Below are 18,898 nucleotides of genomic sequence, written 5' to 3'. Positions count from 1 at the left end.
ACTCATGTTTGCAATGCACCAGTTTAATGGAGAATGCACCAGTTTAATGGAAATGTATGTTAAAGCAGCATTAGTTCTGATTGACTAGTCTATATTGCTTGCTTGCTTTTTTACTGTTTAAAAACAAATTATTAACGCCTAGTCTTACAGTCTAAACGACTGTTAATTGATTCACAGTTTTGTAAAAGTTAAAAGTTCTCTCTCGCCAGGTTATAATGTTCAGGTTAAGAACTTTCTAGGTTTGGGGATTTATGGTGAAGCTTGAACTCACCAAGCTGTGTTCCTTTTGACTGATGCATGTATTCAAACTTGTACTGTAGTATGCACCTGATGACTACAGCGGCCTTATTCAGATGAACGAACAAGCAAGGAGTATGTTTCAGGCACCCAAAGAGTGGGTCTGTTTGTAGATGACCGCCTTTACAAATTTCAAATAAGGTAAGAGAGAAACTTCCCAGCTGGCTCTGTGGCCAGGCGTCACTCTCGAGTGACATCCGGTGGTGTTTCAAAACTGGGATTTTTATTTCTCTCTCTTCACGTCCTCTCTGGGACTGCTATCACCTTTCTTGACCCCTTCCAATGATGTGCAGCAAAGACGTGGTGAGGTGGTTGCAGCCACTGTTTTGTTGAGCAGTGGTGCTTTTTTCAAATGGGGAAAGAAGTTGAACTTTTCTTTGCATGGCTAAGGTAATGCTGAATTCTTCACTCTCACTACAATCACTTTGCACGCAAACTTAAACAAGCAGTTCTTTCACACCAGTTTCATGTTTCTTGCACATACTTTCTGAGAAGGAGCTGGACTGATCACGACTGGATTGTAAATAAATGGATAGGATGATTCAGTCCACTGATCTTGGTGGTTCCTCTGCAGTTTTAAAAGATGGGGAAAGATGAAGATATGAAGGGCAGCAAGACCAGGTTGAGTGAAGGATACTTGATTATGAAGAGGGCAATGAAAGTATTTCATGGAATTTTACCCCCCCCCCCCCCACCTCCATTTGCTCCAGAGATTAAATAAGTGGGTTGAAAGTTCTACACTTGTAGAAGAAATGGACTTAGTGGGAAGGAAGACATTTTGAATCAATGTTTTCTAACAAATAAAAGTACTGGCTTTGAAAATAGTTCTACCGAATTATCCAGAGCAAACTATTCCTTTGCTTTTACCAGTTTACAGCCCACCCAAGCTCTAAATTGTTAAACTCCAGGCAATCTTGACAATTAGAACTTCAGGCAAAGGTGGTGGTTGTTGTAACGCTTGAGCAGCTTAACATTTTAAGTTTAAATTCAATGCCCTGCCCTTAATCTTTATTTTAAACACTTATCTAGATGCGTTTATTTGCTAAACCTCTTGTACTCTGGTTTTATCTGCTGTGCAATTCTGTATTGAAGAGTTGCAGAGCAACTTTGCTGTCTTGTGATGGAAATTCATTGCTTCCTTGAGTTCTACTGTTTTCCTGTTCTGTTTCTAGCATTTTTCAATTCATTTTTGTCTGTACCTGATTTAATGTAGCATTATAGTTAATAAACTGGGTCCAAAAAGAGGGGATTTCTCGTAATTTATCTAGATGGAAGCTTGATAAAAGGCTGCAAGTACACATTAATCAAAATACTCATTTAAAACCGTGACTCATTTAAAACCGTGGCAATGCAAATGTTTGTTGAGCTAAACATTTTGAAAGTTTACCAGCTGGACAGAACAAATCCATAGATTGACTTGGGAGTTCATTTACCAAAATGTGCTGCTCCATCCAAGACCAAGGTAAGCTAAAGACTCCAACTTTACATCAATAAACCTCTCACCATCCTTCAATGTTTGTTTGTCTTTCTCTTCAGCTTCCTGCAGATGCAATCTTGGTTCTGTATAACTTTAATGGCCAGCCCAGTGGAGAAGCTTTGGTGACTTTCCCGAGCGTTGAGATGGCTACACGAGCGGTGTTGGAAAAGAATGGCCAGCTCATCGGTCAACAGTGTGTAAACCTCAGGTTGGTGTGAGAACCACCGATTTGAGTCGTCAGCCTTCATGCCAATGGGAAAACTCTGATCGTTCCTTTATGAAAAGGAGTGTGGTCTTGTACAGAATGTGGCATAAAGAGGAAACTGCATGTGTTGAACTCCCCCTTTCTGCCAAAGGGTTGTGCACTAATGCAAAAGCCATAATAGACTGCAATATTCTGCAACAACTTATTTTTAAACTGCCAACTCGCATTTATGATTTTTTTGACTTTATACTGATGTGGAAGTGACTTGCAAAACGTGATGATGCTAAGTGTAGTTAAGTTATATATTTTATTTAAACCTAGTAGCTTCAGAGCCACATGTAGACTCGCCATTCTTAACTTGCATGCAGTGTTTATGTTAAACCATTTGTATATTATGATACAAGGACGCTGCTTATAGGTAATGTCTTTAATGCATGCAATTGAAATTTTTTGTAAATGCCTATAAGCTGTAAGGATGAATTTTTTTTACTCTTAAGATGGCTACGTGACAAACTATCTGCTGTTGGAGCACTAAAACTTGTTATCCATGATTTCTTTTCCCCTTGTGCCTTAATGCAAAGTGCAATATCAGCAGAACAAAACGTTTTGAAAAGGCCTCGTGTGAGGCTAAATGAGTTGTATGTACTTAGTTAATAGAGCAAGTTTGAAACTTGCAACAGTATAAAATTGTATGCTTTGTATGGCCAAACAATAAAAGTTTAAAGATGCATAAATGAGTCTGCATTAGTAATTTCCTTTTTGGGAGGGGTCATTGAAATGAAAGTCATCTTTCAATCTCTGAATACAAGAAATATTTAAATTCAGTCCCCTTTGTGTTCCCCTCCATCCGTATGAGCCACCAAGGTGAATTGTGTATACAATCTTGAATAGGATTGGCTTATGACTTTCCTGCTCTAGGCTCTATTATAGAGATAATTTCACTAAAAATGCTTGTTAATGTAAAGGATAACTAGCAGAAACTTCAGAAATTGTCCCATTTAGGGGTGCCCATGTGTTGGGTGTGTCAGAGTAAGGAGAGATTTGTAACAGTGTGGGAGGGATTGATTTTACCAGCAGCGTGTTTCATAAGCACGGCTGAGTTGCTTCCTTCGGTAGGGCTAAGAGTGTAAAGACCATTTGACCCTTGTACCAACGTTGTCCACCCCCTTCCTCAACCACCAAAAGAAAAACCCTTGAATCCAGTCCCCCCCAACAAAATCTCTAAGGACCATATTCTGTCTTGCCGGATGTCTTGGCAGTTTGTTTCTCAAGTCAATAATTGCTAGTATGTAATGTAGCTTTGCTTATGAGATGTGATTTTGATCACATAATAAAAACTAACTTTCCATTCCATCTAAGCCTCCATTTCTCCAAAGCTGATGACCCTCGAACACTCCAGAATTTGGCATCATCCTGGTTGTCCCAGTGCCTCGATGTCTTTCAGAATGCACAAGGGGCTTTACTCCCAAATGCATGGTGGCAAGTGTCTCATCTTCATGTCATGCCAAAGACAAATTAGAAGATTAATTAGCTGAAAATACCCAACAGCTATTTCACAGCTGCAGAAATAAGTTCAGAAATGAAACATTGAAATTTTTTTATTAATAAAATCTAACGTTCCATTCCATCAAAACCCTTTAGTTTTGTGCCAGCAGTGAACATGACTGCAGGTATAATGCGCACAATTCAGGATTAATGTTAATTCAGGCTTGCTGCCAACACTGTATCCAGCCATTTCTTGTCAGCTGAACTGTGACTCAGGCTTTTAGATCATCATAGATCATAGAATTTACAGTGCAGAAGGAGGCCATTCGGCCCATCGAGTCTGCACCGGCTCTTGGAAAGAGCATCCTACCCAAGGTCAACACCTCCACCCTATCCCCATAACCCAGTAACCCCACCCAACACTAAGGGCAATTTTGGACACTTAAGGGCAATTTATCATAGCCAATCCACCTAACCTGCCCATCTTTGGACTGAGAGGAAACCGGAGCACCCGGAGGAAACCCACGCACACACTGGGAGGATGTGCAGACTCCGCACAGACAGTGACCCAAGCCGGAATTGAACCTGGGACCCTGAAGCTGTGAAGCAATTGTGCTATCCACAATGCTACCGTGCTGTGTAATCTTTCTTCGGATGTAGGCGTTCTGGTTAGGCCAGCATTTAATGCCCCTCCCTAATTGCTCTTAAGGTGGTGGTGAGCTGCCACCTTTGAACCACTGCAGTCCATGTGATGCAAGAACAGCCACAATGCTGGTGGGTAGGAGTTCCAGGATTTTATCCAGTAATGGTGAAGGAACAGCAATAAGAGTTGAAGTCAGGGTGGTGAGTGGCTTGGAGGGGAACTTGTGGGCAGTGGTAATCCCATGAACCTGTGTTTCTTTGTAGGTATTCGAGGTTGGGCGTTTGGAAGGTGCTGTCAGAGGCTTGGGAGTTGCTGCAGTTCATCTAATACATGGTAAACTCTTGCCACTGCATTTTGGTGGAGGGAGTGTGAAGCAAGCAGGCTGCTTTGTCCTGGATGGTGTTGAGTGTTTTGGGTTGCAGTTATCTAGGCAAGTGGGGAATATTCCATCGCACTCCTGATGTGCCTTGTAGATGGTTGAACAGGCTTTGAGGAGTCGAGAGTTACTCGTCACAGAATTCCTAGCCTCTGACTGCTTCTGCAGCTACAGTATATGGCCGATCCAATTGCAACACCAGGTTGTTGATAGTAGAGGAGAATATTAAGGGGAGATGGTTGGATTCTCTCTCATTTGAGATGGTCATTGCCTGGTGCTTTTTCATTGACTGCTACTTTTCAGCCCAAGCCTGGATGTTGTCCAGGTCTTACTGCATTTAGACACGGACCTCTTCTGCATTTGAGGAATTGCGAACAGTATTCAGCATTGTGTAATCACGAGCACTGTTATATGGAAGGAAGGTCATTGATGAAGCAACTGAAGGTGGTCGAGTCTAGGACACTACCCAACTCCTACAATAAAATCCTGGGACTGAGATGATTGACCTCCAATAATCACAATCATTTCCCAAAATAGGGTAAGACTCCAACCAGCAGAGAGATTTCCCTCTTGATTTCCATTGACTTCACTTTTGCTAGAGCACCTTGATGCAACACTAGGTCAAATGCTGCCTTGATGTCAAGGACAGTCGCTCTCCGCTCACCACCCAATTCTTTGGTTGGTGTTTTGACCAAGACTATAATGAAGGTCAGCAGCTAATTGGCATTGGAAGAAACCCAAGCTATGTGTCAGTAAATTCGTTACTGCTGTGCAAGTCGCTTTATAGCATTGCTGATGACCCCTTTCATCACTTAGCTGGGCAGTTTTCCATATTATTGGCTATGTGCCAATGTAGCTTTTCTGGTACTGCTTCGCCACAGGCACAACAAGTTCTAGGATAAGCCTTCCATACTATTGCAGGGCTGTTGTCGGGCCCCAGAACTTTTACAGTATTCGGTGATTTCAGCCATTTTGGAGCCTCCTCCAGTATATGCATTGGTTGTGGAATTGCTTGGCTCTGTTTATCGCATGCTGCTTCTGCTGATTAATTAGTTCTGTGTGGTAGCTTCACCAGGTTCCACCTCTTTTTTTTTTTTTTTTTTAAATGTATGCCTGATGCTGCTCCTGGCATACCCTCCTGACTTTAGTAATGGTAGAGAGAGCAATTGGGGTTACAGGTTGTGGTTGATTTGTGATTATGGTTTTGCTGCTGCTGATAGCCCACCGTGCCTCGTGGTCATTTTTGTTGCTCAATCTGTTCAAAATCTATCCCATTTAGCAGGGTGGTAGTGGCACACAACACAATGTAGAGTATCCTCGATGTGAAGACAGGACTTAATCTCAAGAGGTGTACTGTGGTCACCTTTACCGATACCATCATGGGAAAATGCATCTGCAACAAGTAGGTTAGGGATCATGAAGTGAAGTAGTTTTCCTTTTGGTTCTCACCACCTTTTACAGGCCCAATCTGGCAGATACATCCTTCAGGACCTGAGTCACCCACTACTGATTAAGCTAACCAACAGAGTCACTCTTGGTAGTGTGCATTGATGTCATCAACTTAAGAGTACATTAAATGCTGTTGGCACTCTGGCAGTGGGAGAGGACATACCCAGGGAAGGTGATGGTGGTGTCTGGGATATTGGCTGTAAGGTATGAGGATGAAAATGTTACGCTTTGTCTTGACTAGTCTGCAGGATACCTGAAGTCCCCAGATGTTAGTATGGAGGACTGCACCATTGACTGGGCAAGGTGTCCCATTGTTATTTCCCATCTCTCATCGATGCTGGGAGGTCAGTTCAGTTTCATTGAACTGACTGGCTAGTTGGAGCACTTCAAGGGGTCGTTAAGAATCAACCACGTTGCAGGAGTTTGGAATCATGGGTGCAATCTTCCCAAAAGAGAACAAAGTTCCCTAACGACGCGTTCAGTCTCCTGTTTCCCGGTACTCGCAGTGCCGAGAAACACGTGGCTATTCAACGCTACTCATGTTGAATAAGGGGCCTGAATGAGGAGCACATGGCCGAGGCCGCGCACAGCCCAGTTTTTCTACAGTGCGGCGTTCTGGCGAGCAGAGCTCCCCATTGTAGCGAGCAATCGGGTCTGCATTTTTAAATGGCGTCCCGATCTCCGAGGCCCACAAACAAAAATCCCCGACCTCTGCCCAACCCGAACGCAACATAGGACCCCCTCCCACACCCATGGTGGACAGCCCCGGTCCAATCGCACGCAAGTAAAAAAAATGCCAGCTAGATAGTGCCCCTGCCACCTTTGCACTGCCAGGATACCCAGGTGGCACCAGCAGTGCCAAGGCACCAACCTGCCCATTGGGCATGATGCTGAGGGCCTCCAATCCCCTATGAACCCTCACGAGTGCCTTTTTTTTTAACACAAAATATACTTTATTCATAAAATCTCTAATAAACATTACAGGACATTTCGAATTGTTATGACTACATTTCCATCAAAGTAACACATTCACTTGACTTCCATTCAATTGGGATGACATAACACACGTATCCCTCTTTACGTTACAATTCTTTCTTAAATATTTACATCGTCATGTTTCTTTTATACATTGGAATGTTAATGACCCAGACCGAGGGGTTTTACACTGTTACTCACCCCTTGGTGTACATTTGCTGGTGAGACCTTACACTGTGGTCGTTCCCCATTGTGCCTTGGCGGCAGCTGCCCAAGTTTGAGTGCGTCCCTCGGCACGTAGTCATGGACCTTGGAATGTGCCAGATGGCAACACTCTGTCGAGGACAATTCTTTGCACTGGAAGATCAGCAAGTTTCGGGCAGACCAAAGAGCGCCTTTCACCGAGTTGATGACCTTCCAGCAGCAGTTGATGTTTGTCTCTGTGTGTGTCCCTGGAAACAGTCCGTAGAGCACATAATCCTGGGTTACTGAGCTGCTTGGGATGAGCCTTGACAAATACCACTGCATCTCTCTCCAGACCTTCTTTGCAAAGGCACAGTCCACGAGGAGGTGGGTGACCGTCTCATTTCCCCCACAGCCACTCCGCGGGCAGCGTGCAACGGCGCTGAGCCTTCGGGTGTACATGAAGAATCTGACTGGGAGGGTCCTTCTTACTGTGGTGTTGGGTGCTCTGATGCACAGATGAACCAACACAGTTGTATTTGGTACAACTCTATTTTATTTCAACTGCTATATACAATTCGGTCTGGATACTCTGCATGTGGTGTCTCCCTGAGAGTGTAGGGGTGTCTCCCTGAGTGTGTAGTGTAACAGGTCCTGTCCTTGTCCTGGTCTCCAGCTCTACTGGCCACCAGGTGTCGTGTTTGTCCTTTTATACTGTCCCTGTCCTTGGTTGTGATGTTGTGTGTTCTGATTTGTCTGTTGGTGTGTCTATCATGATGTGTGTTTGAATATCATGACATCCCCCCCCCCCCCCCCCTTTTTACAAAGATATGTGCCTACTTGGTTATAAATATAATCGTGTCGTGTGTGCATCTAAGAGTGTGTGTGTGTTATTTACAGCATGTGCATACGACGTAACTATATACATGGGGCGATGTCGGGTGCGTCATGCTAACGCGATTGTACCATAACAAAACATGAATGCAAAAAAAATTTGAATAGTGGTCTGGTCAAACGATATCTGGAACGATAAAACAACAACAGGTTAGAATACAGTAGTGTTTAACGTTTAAATGTATGAACAGTGTTATAAGTCCAGTCTAATAGGTGTGTGACTAATTTGGGTTGACCGCCTCAAGGGTGGGTCAAGAAACACCGGCTGATGTGCAAGCCTGGCCACGGGTGGTGATGGAAGGGGCATGATCCGTGGCAGCTCCACAAAGTCATCCTTGGGAACCAGTGGAGGATCCGGCGTGTATGCATGGTTCAGTTGCGAGCGTGGAATGCGGCGCAAGGCTCGCCGATTGCGCCTACGCACCAATCCATCCGCCATGCATACCAGGAACGAGGTGGAGTCTTTTTTCTTTTTATGTTTGTGGTAGTGCTGTTGGATGGCATCTTGTAGCTGATGGGTCGTTGACATTGAAGAGGTACCATCACTAATATCATGCAAGGCGATGAATGTGCCAGATGTTGAAGTCGGCTGAGACTGTGCATGCTGGCTCTGGCCACATGCTGTGCTGGAAGGGTGATTCTGCTGAGAAGCGTCGAAGCATGTCGCCTTGGAGAGAGAATTGCTGCTCGCATCAATGTCTGGTGATGGTGTGAAACTAGAACCTTGCATCAGATAGGAAAACGCTATGTGGTGAGGCTGTGGTGCAGCAAATTGGTGTATCCGTCTTGGACTGTCGGTGCTGGTTGTTATTGCTAACCGCGTGATTGTCACGTGATCCATTCCCTGTCGCTGTGGCATCCGCTCTCACCCTGAGCGTGCCACCACCGAGGCCGCGACACTGCCCGTCTGGAGAAAAGTCTGGCGTACGTGAATCGGAGTCGGCGCCTGGCCGCTCCCCATCTGGAGTCCGGTCCGTCTTCCGCCGATGCTCCCCGTCCGGAGTCCCAGCAGGCTCACGAGGCAGCTGAGATTTTGTGAAGCTGCACTTATGGAGTCGGGACATGCAGGAGTGCATTGATTAGTGGAGAGGTTCGAGCCATTGAGGGTGGAAGTGGTGCGGTGTCACCGCAGTTGTCAGTGGTCCCACCGTGATCGTCGAGTGCCTCCGTATGCACTAGGCGAGGTCCGTCACTTTGCACCCCCTGCATGGGAAGTGGGACGCCGCCGTCACTCGTCTCACACCCAGTGGATGGATCCTCACTGGCAGCTTGCTGTTCACTAGGGTTGGGTAAATTGTCAGAGTTTTCATCTGGTGGTGCAAACCATGGCGGTGGACTGTCATTGTCTTGCCGTTGTCCTTCATTTGGGCTTTTCTTCTTTGGAATTTTAAATCTTCCCCCAGACATTGCAGAACCTTGTTTATTACCCTCAAGTTCTCCCATATGTATGGCCTCGAATGTTGGATCCAATGTTTCTTTCGACATTGTACTATGTTCCAAAGAACATTCCATTTCAGTTTTCTTTTCAGTGACTTCATATGTACCTTTTGTTTAATGTACATGCCTTCATAGTCTCTGGGTCTGATTTTGCTGGGACTGGCATAGTCACAGTCTCTCTTTTAGTGTTCTCAATTGCCCCCATTATACTCCCCAGACATAACTGCTTAATCTCTGGGGTTAGTGTGGTACAATGGATAGATGGGTCAACCTTATCTGCATCTTCACCATTAGTGGAAAGCACACTTGGTTCACTTGAAAACTGCTGCGGGTTTTAAGTTCTTTATCTGGCTACTCAATGTCGGTGTCCTCAGGATTCTTGCTCCAATGTTCTGCTCATTTATCAGTGGAGTGTGTATAGGTTCAATGCAATTAATGTTCCCCTCAAGGTTTGAAGAGCCATTACTGACTAACTGCTGGTCTCCGAAGTTGGGACTTTGCGGTGTTGTGTTGAAGGGAGACATTTGTCCCTGCTGTAGATATGATTCAGGTTGTGTTATTTCCATTAACTAAGGATCAATGTCTTAACCATTTTTTTTATCCGTACTAAAACACTGGCAATTCTCAGTCTGCTCCTTGCAAGTTAAACATTCAATTAATTTCTTTAGCAAATCCTCAGCATCCTTCTGTGACCGTGCAGCATTATTAATCTCTGTTCGGCTATAATGATCCTGAAGGTCAGCGCATAAACCTTTTTCCTTCGGGCTTGGACGAGGCGATTCCTTTGGCTTGTCTTCAGTTGGGCTTGAACAGTCATCAGCGCTGTGCCCTTCATTGTAGCATGAGAGACCATCATGGTCATGCTGCTGTGCAGTGGAGCATGGTAGGCTGTTATAGCCTTCTTGCTGTTCACGTGAGCATGGCAGACTTGCATCGTCTGCCGCTGGTTGGTCAGGAGAGGTTGCTAGACCCTCATGGTCTTGTTCCTGCAAGGACTGCGCATCGGAGTCAAGCGTTTCTGCCCTTGTGGAGTCTGCCCACGAGCTTGCTGTGGAGTCTTGTGATACTGGAGGCGCTTGTTTTGCATGCAAGGACTGGGGTGTGGAGTCTTGCATGTGTTCTTTCACAGTCGGGAACGCTGAGCGGGGCGTGGACCATGCTCAGTTTGGCAGCGGGCCGCTCACCGTGGGCTTGCACCGCTCCCTGTCTCCTAATTTTGTGCTGCGGCATCATCCGGCACTGATGAGTTGGGACGTCAGATGCGCTGGGTTGAAGATCCTCAGATCCGAAAAGTGAATCCGCATCTGCGTTGGATTCGATGTGGGGGTCGCCAATGTGCAATATGAAAGGTTCGTCCAAGTCGTAGTCGTATAGGACCACGGAGTTGTAATTGGGCTCGCGAGGTCCAGAAAAAATGTAAAGATCGGTATCGAAGTATTCGAGGTCGGAATCATCGGCTTGTGCGTAGGTAACTGCTTGTTGCAGGGTTCTTCGGAGGTCAAATTCATCTCCTGGGTCAATTTGCGGCAATGTGCTGTCATTCCAGGTGAAGGAAGATTGTTTTACAGCTTTAACAGATTTTTATTTTTTTGATTTGGGACGTTTCTCTTTTAAATTGGATTTGGGACGTTTCCCCTTTAAATTGGTGCGGTCTGGGGCCTCTGACATCCTGACGATCGGTATACAGCACGTAGGAAGCGACTGCGCATGCTCAGATTGCTGTTCCTTTACCGATGGCCGTTTTCTTGACTGCGCATGCGCAGCGTCTCGCGCATGTGGAAATGAAACGTCCGGTTCTGCGCACTGCTCGCGCAACTGTGCTAGCGTGATACCTTTAGCAAGATGGCCACCGACCTCGACCCAAATCTCCCTCAGGCCCGGGATTTCGGCCTCTGGGAATTCGGCCTCCGGGATCCCGGCCACGAGGTGAGTACTGCCGCTTTTCTTACCTTTACTTGCCGATTGGAGTGGGTTTTCCTCACCGTATTTGGCAAATTTGTTCAGGACTGCCTGGTAATCGTACCTTTGTTGCCTCCTGAAGAACTTGAATTTTGTGAAGATTTCTTTTGCTCTTGCGCCGGCGATGGTGAGGAGAAATTCAATTTTTTCATCATCGGCCAGGTCTTTGAGTTCAGCTGCCACCAGGAATAATTCAAACGCTTGCCGGAATCGCCACCAGTTTTCGCGGAGATCGCCGTGGCACTGGAACGGCTGCGGAACCGGGAGCCAATACATCTTGCCTGGGTACTGCTGGGTGTCTCTGTACACTGAGGTATGCCGGCAGGTATCGATCCACCCCTGTACCATGTGGTGTTGGGTGCTCTGATGCACAGACGAACCAACACAGTTGTATTTGGTACAACTCTATTTTATTTCAACTGTTATATACAATTCGGTCTGGATACTCTGCACGTGGTGTCTCCCTGAGTGTGTAGTGTAACAGGTCCTGTCCTTGTCCTGGTCTCCAGCTCTACTGGCCACCAGGTGTCGTGTGTGTCTATCATGATGTGTGTGTTTGAATATCATGACACTCACCACCAGCCAAGCTAGGTCTTGGTGCTTGTTTGAAAGTTCTGGTGATGAGGCGTCCTGCCAGGTGACTCGTGACAGTCTGCTCCGGGAACCATCCAACGTTCTCCACAGTCTCCTTTTTCCTGAGGGCCTCGAGGACGTTACTTGCTGACCACTGCTTCATTGCCTTGTGGTCAAAGGTGTTTTTCTTAAACTTTTCCACGAGGGACAGGTGGTACGGCACGGTCTAACTACTTGGAACGTTCCGCAGCAATGAGGCCAGGCCCATCCTTCATAACTCCGGGGACCCGGAGTATGTAGTGATACTTGGCGTTTGCATACCGGGGGTCCACGCACAACTTGAATAGCTGCACACAAAGGTGGCCATCAGGATGAGGGAGACGTTGGGTACGTTTCTCCCTCCCTTATCCAGAGGTTTGTACATGCTGTCCCTTCAGACATGGTCCACCTTGGATCTCCAGATGAATTTGAAGATGGCCCGGGTGACTGCTGCGGCGTAGGGTCGGGTAATGGACCAGACCTGCGCTACGTACAGTAACACCGCGAGTACCTCACACCCGATGACCAGGATTTTTCCCACAATGGAGAGGGAGCGTTGCTCCCACATGCCCAGTTCTGTCTTACCTTGGCTATGCGATCCTCCCATGTTTTGATGCACGCCCTAGCCGCTCTGAACCATATCCCCAGCACCTTCAGGTAATCTGACCTGACAGTGAAGGGTGTTGGGTGAGAGTGCCTTTAAGAAATGGATGTTTACGCAATGTACCTTTTAAGAAATGCAGTGATGTCAGTGTGGGTGGAGCTGGGTTTTAGATCCGCCATTTAGCAGTTTAGTTTCAGTTTGAGAAGAGCTTGGGTGTATGTCTGTGTTTACAGTGAGCTGGATCTGCTGTGATCTCTGCCATGAAAGACTATCTCTGGATCATTTGGGTGATTTAAACTCCTAATAGTAAAGTCTTTAACCTGATGTGTTCCTGTTTAAAGGTGTTAAGTCTCTCTTGGATGTTGAAAGGAAAAACTGAAGGATTATTTAGTGTTGTATTATTTTTGGGGTTATCTTTGAAGTAAGGGGTGTTAAGAGATCCAATGTTTATTTAAAAGGATTAAGTTGAGTTCATAGAATAAACATTGTTTTGTGTTTAAAAACCCACGCATCCGTAATTGTAATCCCACACCGAGGGAACAAGCCGTGTGCTCAGAAAAGCAACAACAGCATGAAAAGGGGAAGTTGGTTGAACTCCATGATACATTTTGGGGTTCTGAAAACCCCTTGCCCATAACAATTGGGGGCTCGAGGGGGATAAAAGTCTATTGGATTGGTTTTTGTGAACTTAACGACAGTGAAGGATTGTTGCTTTTCCGGTGTGGTATTTTAGTTTAAGTGGGGAGAGTCTTGTGAACAATGGCTCTTTCAAAGGCTCAAGTTTTTGGGGGTGGAGAATGTCACACGCAGTACCTTAAGGAAAGAGACTAAATGCAGACTATTGGGGCTGGCAAAAACATTGCAGTTAACATTACTTGACAAAATACGAAAAGATGAGGTAATTATAGCCGTGGTTAAGCATTTAAAGTTGCCTGAGATAGACTTTGACTCATTGGAAATGGCAAAAATTCCGTTGCAAATTAAACAAATGGAGCATGAGAGAATTAAAGCGGCTTGAATAAGAGAGTGAGAGGAGGAAGAGAGAGAGAGGAAAAAGAAAAGGAGAGAGAAGGAAGGAGAAAAGAAAGAATAGCCCGAGCAGAACAAAAAGAAAAAGAAAGGGAGATACAGATCAGGGAAAAGGATAAGGAGAGGGAGTTTGAATTTTAGAAAATGGCCATGAAACATGACAACCAGTTAAAACTGGCAGTCATAAGGGGAAACGTACAGACGATAGTGAGAAAGAGCATCATAGTCGAAGGCTTGGTGGGAGTCTATTTAAATATGTCCAAGCATTGCCAAGGTTTGACGAGAAGGAGGTAGAAGCCTTTTTCATTTCATTTGAAAAGATAGCTAAACAAATGAAATGGCCACAGGACATGTGGGTAGTACTGATTCAAACAAAACTGGTAGGTAGTGCTAGTGAAGTGTTTGCATCACTACCGGAGGAGGTATCTGAGGCATAGGAGGTGGTGAAAAAATCCATCTTAGGTGCATATGAACAAGTGCCTGAAGCCTAGAGACAAAGGTTCAGAAATTTAAGGAAAGAATTTGGTCAAACATACATGGAGTTTGAAAGGCTCAAACAGAGTAATTTTGATAGGTGGATAAGGGCTTTGAAAATAGACCAAACGTATGAAGCTCTCAGAGAAATTATACTTTTGGAGGAGTTTAAAAATTCAATTCCTGATGTAGTGAGAACTCCTGTGGAAGAACAGAGGGTTAAAACTGGGAGATTAGCAGCAGAAATGGCAGATGATTATGAATTAGTTCATAAATCAAAGATTGGTTTCCGACATCAGTTTCAGCCGGTGAGGGATAGAAACTGGGGACATGAGAAATATCAAGTGGTGAAGGTGATCTGATGGGAGATAATAAAGAGAGTGTACCTCCGATTAAAAAGAAATCCAGGAGGGTGGAAAAGAAATGAAAAGTTTCAAATGTTTTCACTCTAATAAACTAGGCCATGTAAAGTCAGTGTTGGTGGTTGAAGAAAAGCACTGGGAAGGCTGATGTGGTAAAACAGGATAAGACAGTGGGATTTGTTAGTGGTAAAGGAAAGCCCAAGGGAAGCGAAGGAGGTGCAAACGATTGTACAGCCTGATCAATAAGTAATTGTTAAGAAGGTGCCAGATGTCTTTAAAGAATTTACTTGTGTGGGTAAAGTTTACTCGTGTATCAGGAGGAGCAGGTAAAGAAGTCACAATTTTAAAAGAGATACAGGGGCTAGTCAATCTTTAATGGTAAGAGATGAGGAATTATGTAGTTTGGGAAGAATGTTGCCAGAAAAGGTGGCGATATGTGGAATTCAGGGTGAGAGGAGCAGCGTTCCATTAGATAAGGTAAGGTTGGAAAGTCCAGTGAAGAGTGGTGAAGTGGTAGTAGGAGTAATAGATAAACTATCTTGTCCAGGAATACAGTTTATCTTGGGTAATGATATAGCTGGATCGCAGGTGGGAGTGATGCCTACTGTGGTTGATAAGCCAGTGGAAAATCAGACAACTGAAGTGTTGAAGGATGAATATCCTGGGATTTTTCCGGATTGTGTCGTAACTAGGTCGCAAAGTTACAGGTTAAGACGAGGAGAAATCAAAGAGTGAAGATGAAGTTGAAGCGCAATTATCAGAAACTATTTTCGATCAGATGCTTGAAAAAGAACAAGAACAGGCGGAGGATGAGGCGGATATTTTTAGCTCAGGAAAATTGGCGGAGTTACAACAGAAAGATGTAGAAATAAAACGGATATATCAGAAAGCATATACGGAACAGGAATCTGAGAGTATACCAGAGTGTTATTACTGTAAAAGTGATGTCTTGATGAGAAAATGGAGACCTTTAGATATGCAGGCGGATGAAAAGTGGGCAACATTCATCAAGTAGTATTGCCGGTAGGGTATAGAAAGGAGGTGTTGTAAGTTGCACATGAGGTACCAGTGGGAGGTCATTTGGGAATAAGGAAAACTCAAGCTAAAATCCAGAAACATTTTATAGGCCTGGACTACATAAAGATGTAGTTAAATTTTGTGAATCATGTCACCCATGTCAAGTGATCAGGAAACCTCAAGCAGTAATAAAACCAGCACCCTTAATACCCATTCCAGCATTTGAGGAACCTTTTACGAGGGTCCTAACTGATTGTGTAGGACTGCTTCCTAAAACAAAAAGTGGGAATCAATATCTTTTGACTATAATGGATGTGTCGAGTAGGTTTCCAGAGGCCATTCCAGTACGTAATATTACAGCTAAAAGGATTGTGGAGGAGTTACTTAAATTCTTTTCTAGATATGGACTACCCACAGAAATTCAATCGGATCAAGGTTCAAATTTTACTTCAAAGTTATTCACTAAGAAAGTATGGATAGCTTAGGAATAAAACAATTTAAATCAACTGCGTACCATCCAGAATCACAGGGAGCGTTAGAAAGGTGGCATCAGACATTAAAGACTATGTTGAGGGCGTACTGTCAAGATTATCCAGAGGATTGGGATAAAGAAATCCCATTCGTATTGTTTGCAATTAGGGATGCACCTAATGAGTCTACCAAATTTAGTCCTTTTGAACTAATTTTTGGTCAGGAGGTAAGAGGACCACTTAACCTGATTAAGAAAAAATTAGTGGGTGAGAAATCGGAAATTACATCATTGTATTATGTGTCAAATTTTAGGGAATGATTAAATAGAGCAGGTGAATTGGTAGACAACATTTGAAAGTTGCACAAAATATGATGAAACGGGTAGTGGACAAGAAATCCAAAGTTCGTAATTTTGCCAGTGGGGATAAAGTTTTAGTGTTGTTACCAGTGGTAGGGGAGCCTTTAAAAGCTAATTTTGTGGACCGTATCAGATTGAAAGGAAATTAAGTGAGGTGAATTATGTGGTTAAAAACACCAGGTAGAAGGAAGACTCACCGAGTGTGTCATGTGAATATGCTTAAAAGGTACTTTGAAAGGGAAGGAGAGAAAAAGGAGGTTTTAATGATTCTAATTCAAAGTGATGAACCAAATCCAGATGACTGTGAATTTGACATACCTCAAATTAAATTGGAAAATGAAGATGTTCTTAAAAATTGGGATGAATTGTTAAGTTACCTTCCAGAGGAAAAACGAACTGACCTGAAAGAGTTATTGACATCACATGGGCAAGTTTGTAGAGATAAATTGGGAAGTATTAAAATGGCTATACATGATGTAGATGTGGGAAATGCTGTTCCGATCAAACAACATCCATATAAACTTAACCTGTACCAATTTTAAAGGATTAACAGAGAGATTGAGAGTATGCTTAAAAATGGCATAATTGAAGTGGGTTGCAGCCAATGGAGCTCACCCATAGTGATGGTACCTAAACCAGATGGTACCCAATGGTTGTGTGTGGTCTATCAAAAGGTGAATGCAGTTACAAGAACGGACTCTTATCCTATCCCACGTTTGAAGGATTGCATTGAGAAAGTGGGACAATCTGCTTTCATTTCCAACTTCCAGACATGGAAAGAACATTTAAAACATCGTACGGAGTTCTTCGATCGACTTCAGGAGGCGGGTTTGGTGATGAACCTAGCCGAAAGTGAATTTGGAGAAGCCCGAATCACTTTCCTTGAGGAGTTTCCGATACCCTCAAGATGAAGGGAAATAATGCGACCTCTTAGCATGAATGAATTTGATCGAACCTTTTATGCAAAAGTTTTGTGGCGTGATGACTCCACTGATGGACTTGCTAAAGAAACGTTAAAAATTTCAATGGACAGCGGATTTCGATAGGCGTTTGACTGCCTGGAAGCTGTGATCACCAATGTTCCTGTATTGGAGAATTGCAAGGGTCTCTGTGGTCAGATTGAACTAAAGTATCTGATTCTAAAGAGAAATGCCGAGGAATAGAGGAATGGATGGCTTGTGCCGGGACTTTGTTCAAAGAGACTGTCAATTGAGGAGAATTTTGGTGGGAGGAAGAACAACAAAGAAAAATGGACTATATTATTATACCTGTTTGCGTGTGTTGTTGTTTTTTTTAAAACAAAGAGGGATATTTACTGTGTACATTTCTTAGTGGATGGTGCAAAAGTGAAAAATGAAACCATCTTGAAGTTGATGGTTTATTTTTTTTTCTTGGGGGGAGGTGTCAGGTGAGAGTGCCTTTAAGAAATAGATGTTTAACGCAATGTACCTTTAAGAAATGCAGTGATGTCAGTGTGGGTGGAGCTGGGATTTAGATCAGCCATTTTGAAGTTTAGTTTCAGTTTGAAAAGAGCTTGGGTGTGTGTCTGTGTTTGCAGTGAGCTGGATCTGCTGTGATCTCTGCCATGAAACACTATCTCTGGATCATTTGGGTGATTTAAACTCATAATAGTAAAGTCTTTAACCTGATATGTTCCTGTTTAAAGGTGTTAAGTCTCTCTTGGATGTTGAAAGGAATAACTGAAGGATTATTTAGTGTTGTATTATTTTCGGGGTTATCTTCGAAGTAAGTGTTAAGAGATCCAATGTTTATTTAAAAGGGTTAAGTTGAGTTCATAGAATAAACATTGTTTTGTGTTTAAAAACCCACGTGTCCAAAATTGTAATCCCACTATAGACATAGATACGGTGAAGGTCCAGGCTAGGAACTGCCTCCATGCTTGTTTCTACACGCATCTCTGTTCAACTGACAGCACCCAGTGTTATCTCATCACCACCTCCCTCGACTCCTCAGCTAAATTATGAGGCAGCTCATCCAACTTCCAGTACTGGATGGGCAGAGATTTCCTCCAATTAAACAATAGGAAGGCTGAAGCCACTGATTTTGGTCCCAGCTCCAAACTTCATTTCCCTAGCTATCGATTCCATGGTCTGCGGTTAAACCAGCCTGAGATGAGCCTCCGACCCCATAGTCATGCCACCACTAGCACTGCCTAGTTTCACCTTCGAATTGCCTGACTTTCCTTTGTCTCAGTTCATTTGCTGCTGAAATTGTGTTACCTTTGGATTTGACTAATCCACTCTCCTGGCTGCTCTATCACATTATATTTGAACATTCACCTGAGGAAGGAGCAGTGCTCTGAAAGCTAGTGATTCGAAACAAACCTGTTGGACTTTAACCTGGTGTTGTAAGACTTCTTACTGTGCTCACCCCAGATCAACGCCGGCACCTCCACATCATTGTATTTGAAGTCATATAAACATTTAACCGTCTTAACTCCCAGCAAGTCCTGATCCCTACACTCCATCTCCCCCTTCCTGTCTCTGGAATTTCCTCCAGCACCACAATCCTCCGAGATATTCTCTCATTCTGGCCTTTTAATTGCTCCACCATTGGTGATCACACCTTTA

General features: G+C 44.1%; 1 protein-coding gene across 4 annotated transcripts in view; it reads left to right on the top strand.

Moving 5' to 3' along the window:
- esrp2 (epithelial splicing regulatory protein 2) overlaps positions 1-2,713 on the top strand; it is a 48,497-nt gene extending 45,784 nt beyond the window's left edge. For 3 of the 4 annotated variants that reach the window (XM_072518293.1, XM_072518295.1, XM_072518294.1), the window contains 2 exons: positions 321-438; positions 1,834-2,713. In XM_072518293.1, coding sequence (XP_072374394.1) covers positions 321-410 — 90 coding nt within the window. In that variant the 3' untranslated portion in view covers positions 411-438; positions 1,834-2,713. The remainder of the gene's footprint in view (positions 1-320; positions 439-1,833) is intronic. The other variant, XM_072518296.1, reaches the window with a different exon arrangement.
- Positions 2,714-18,898: the final 16,185 nt, after the last annotated feature.

The sequence above is a fragment of the Scyliorhinus torazame genome, chromosome 10 (assembly GCF_047496885.1).
Source record: "Scyliorhinus torazame isolate Kashiwa2021f chromosome 10, sScyTor2.1, whole genome shotgun sequence".
Classification (NCBI taxonomy): Eukaryota; Metazoa; Chordata; class Chondrichthyes; order Carcharhiniformes; family Scyliorhinidae; genus Scyliorhinus; species Scyliorhinus torazame.
Note: the sequence above shows the minus strand (reverse complement) of the source record. Positions and strands in the feature narration are given on the sequence as shown.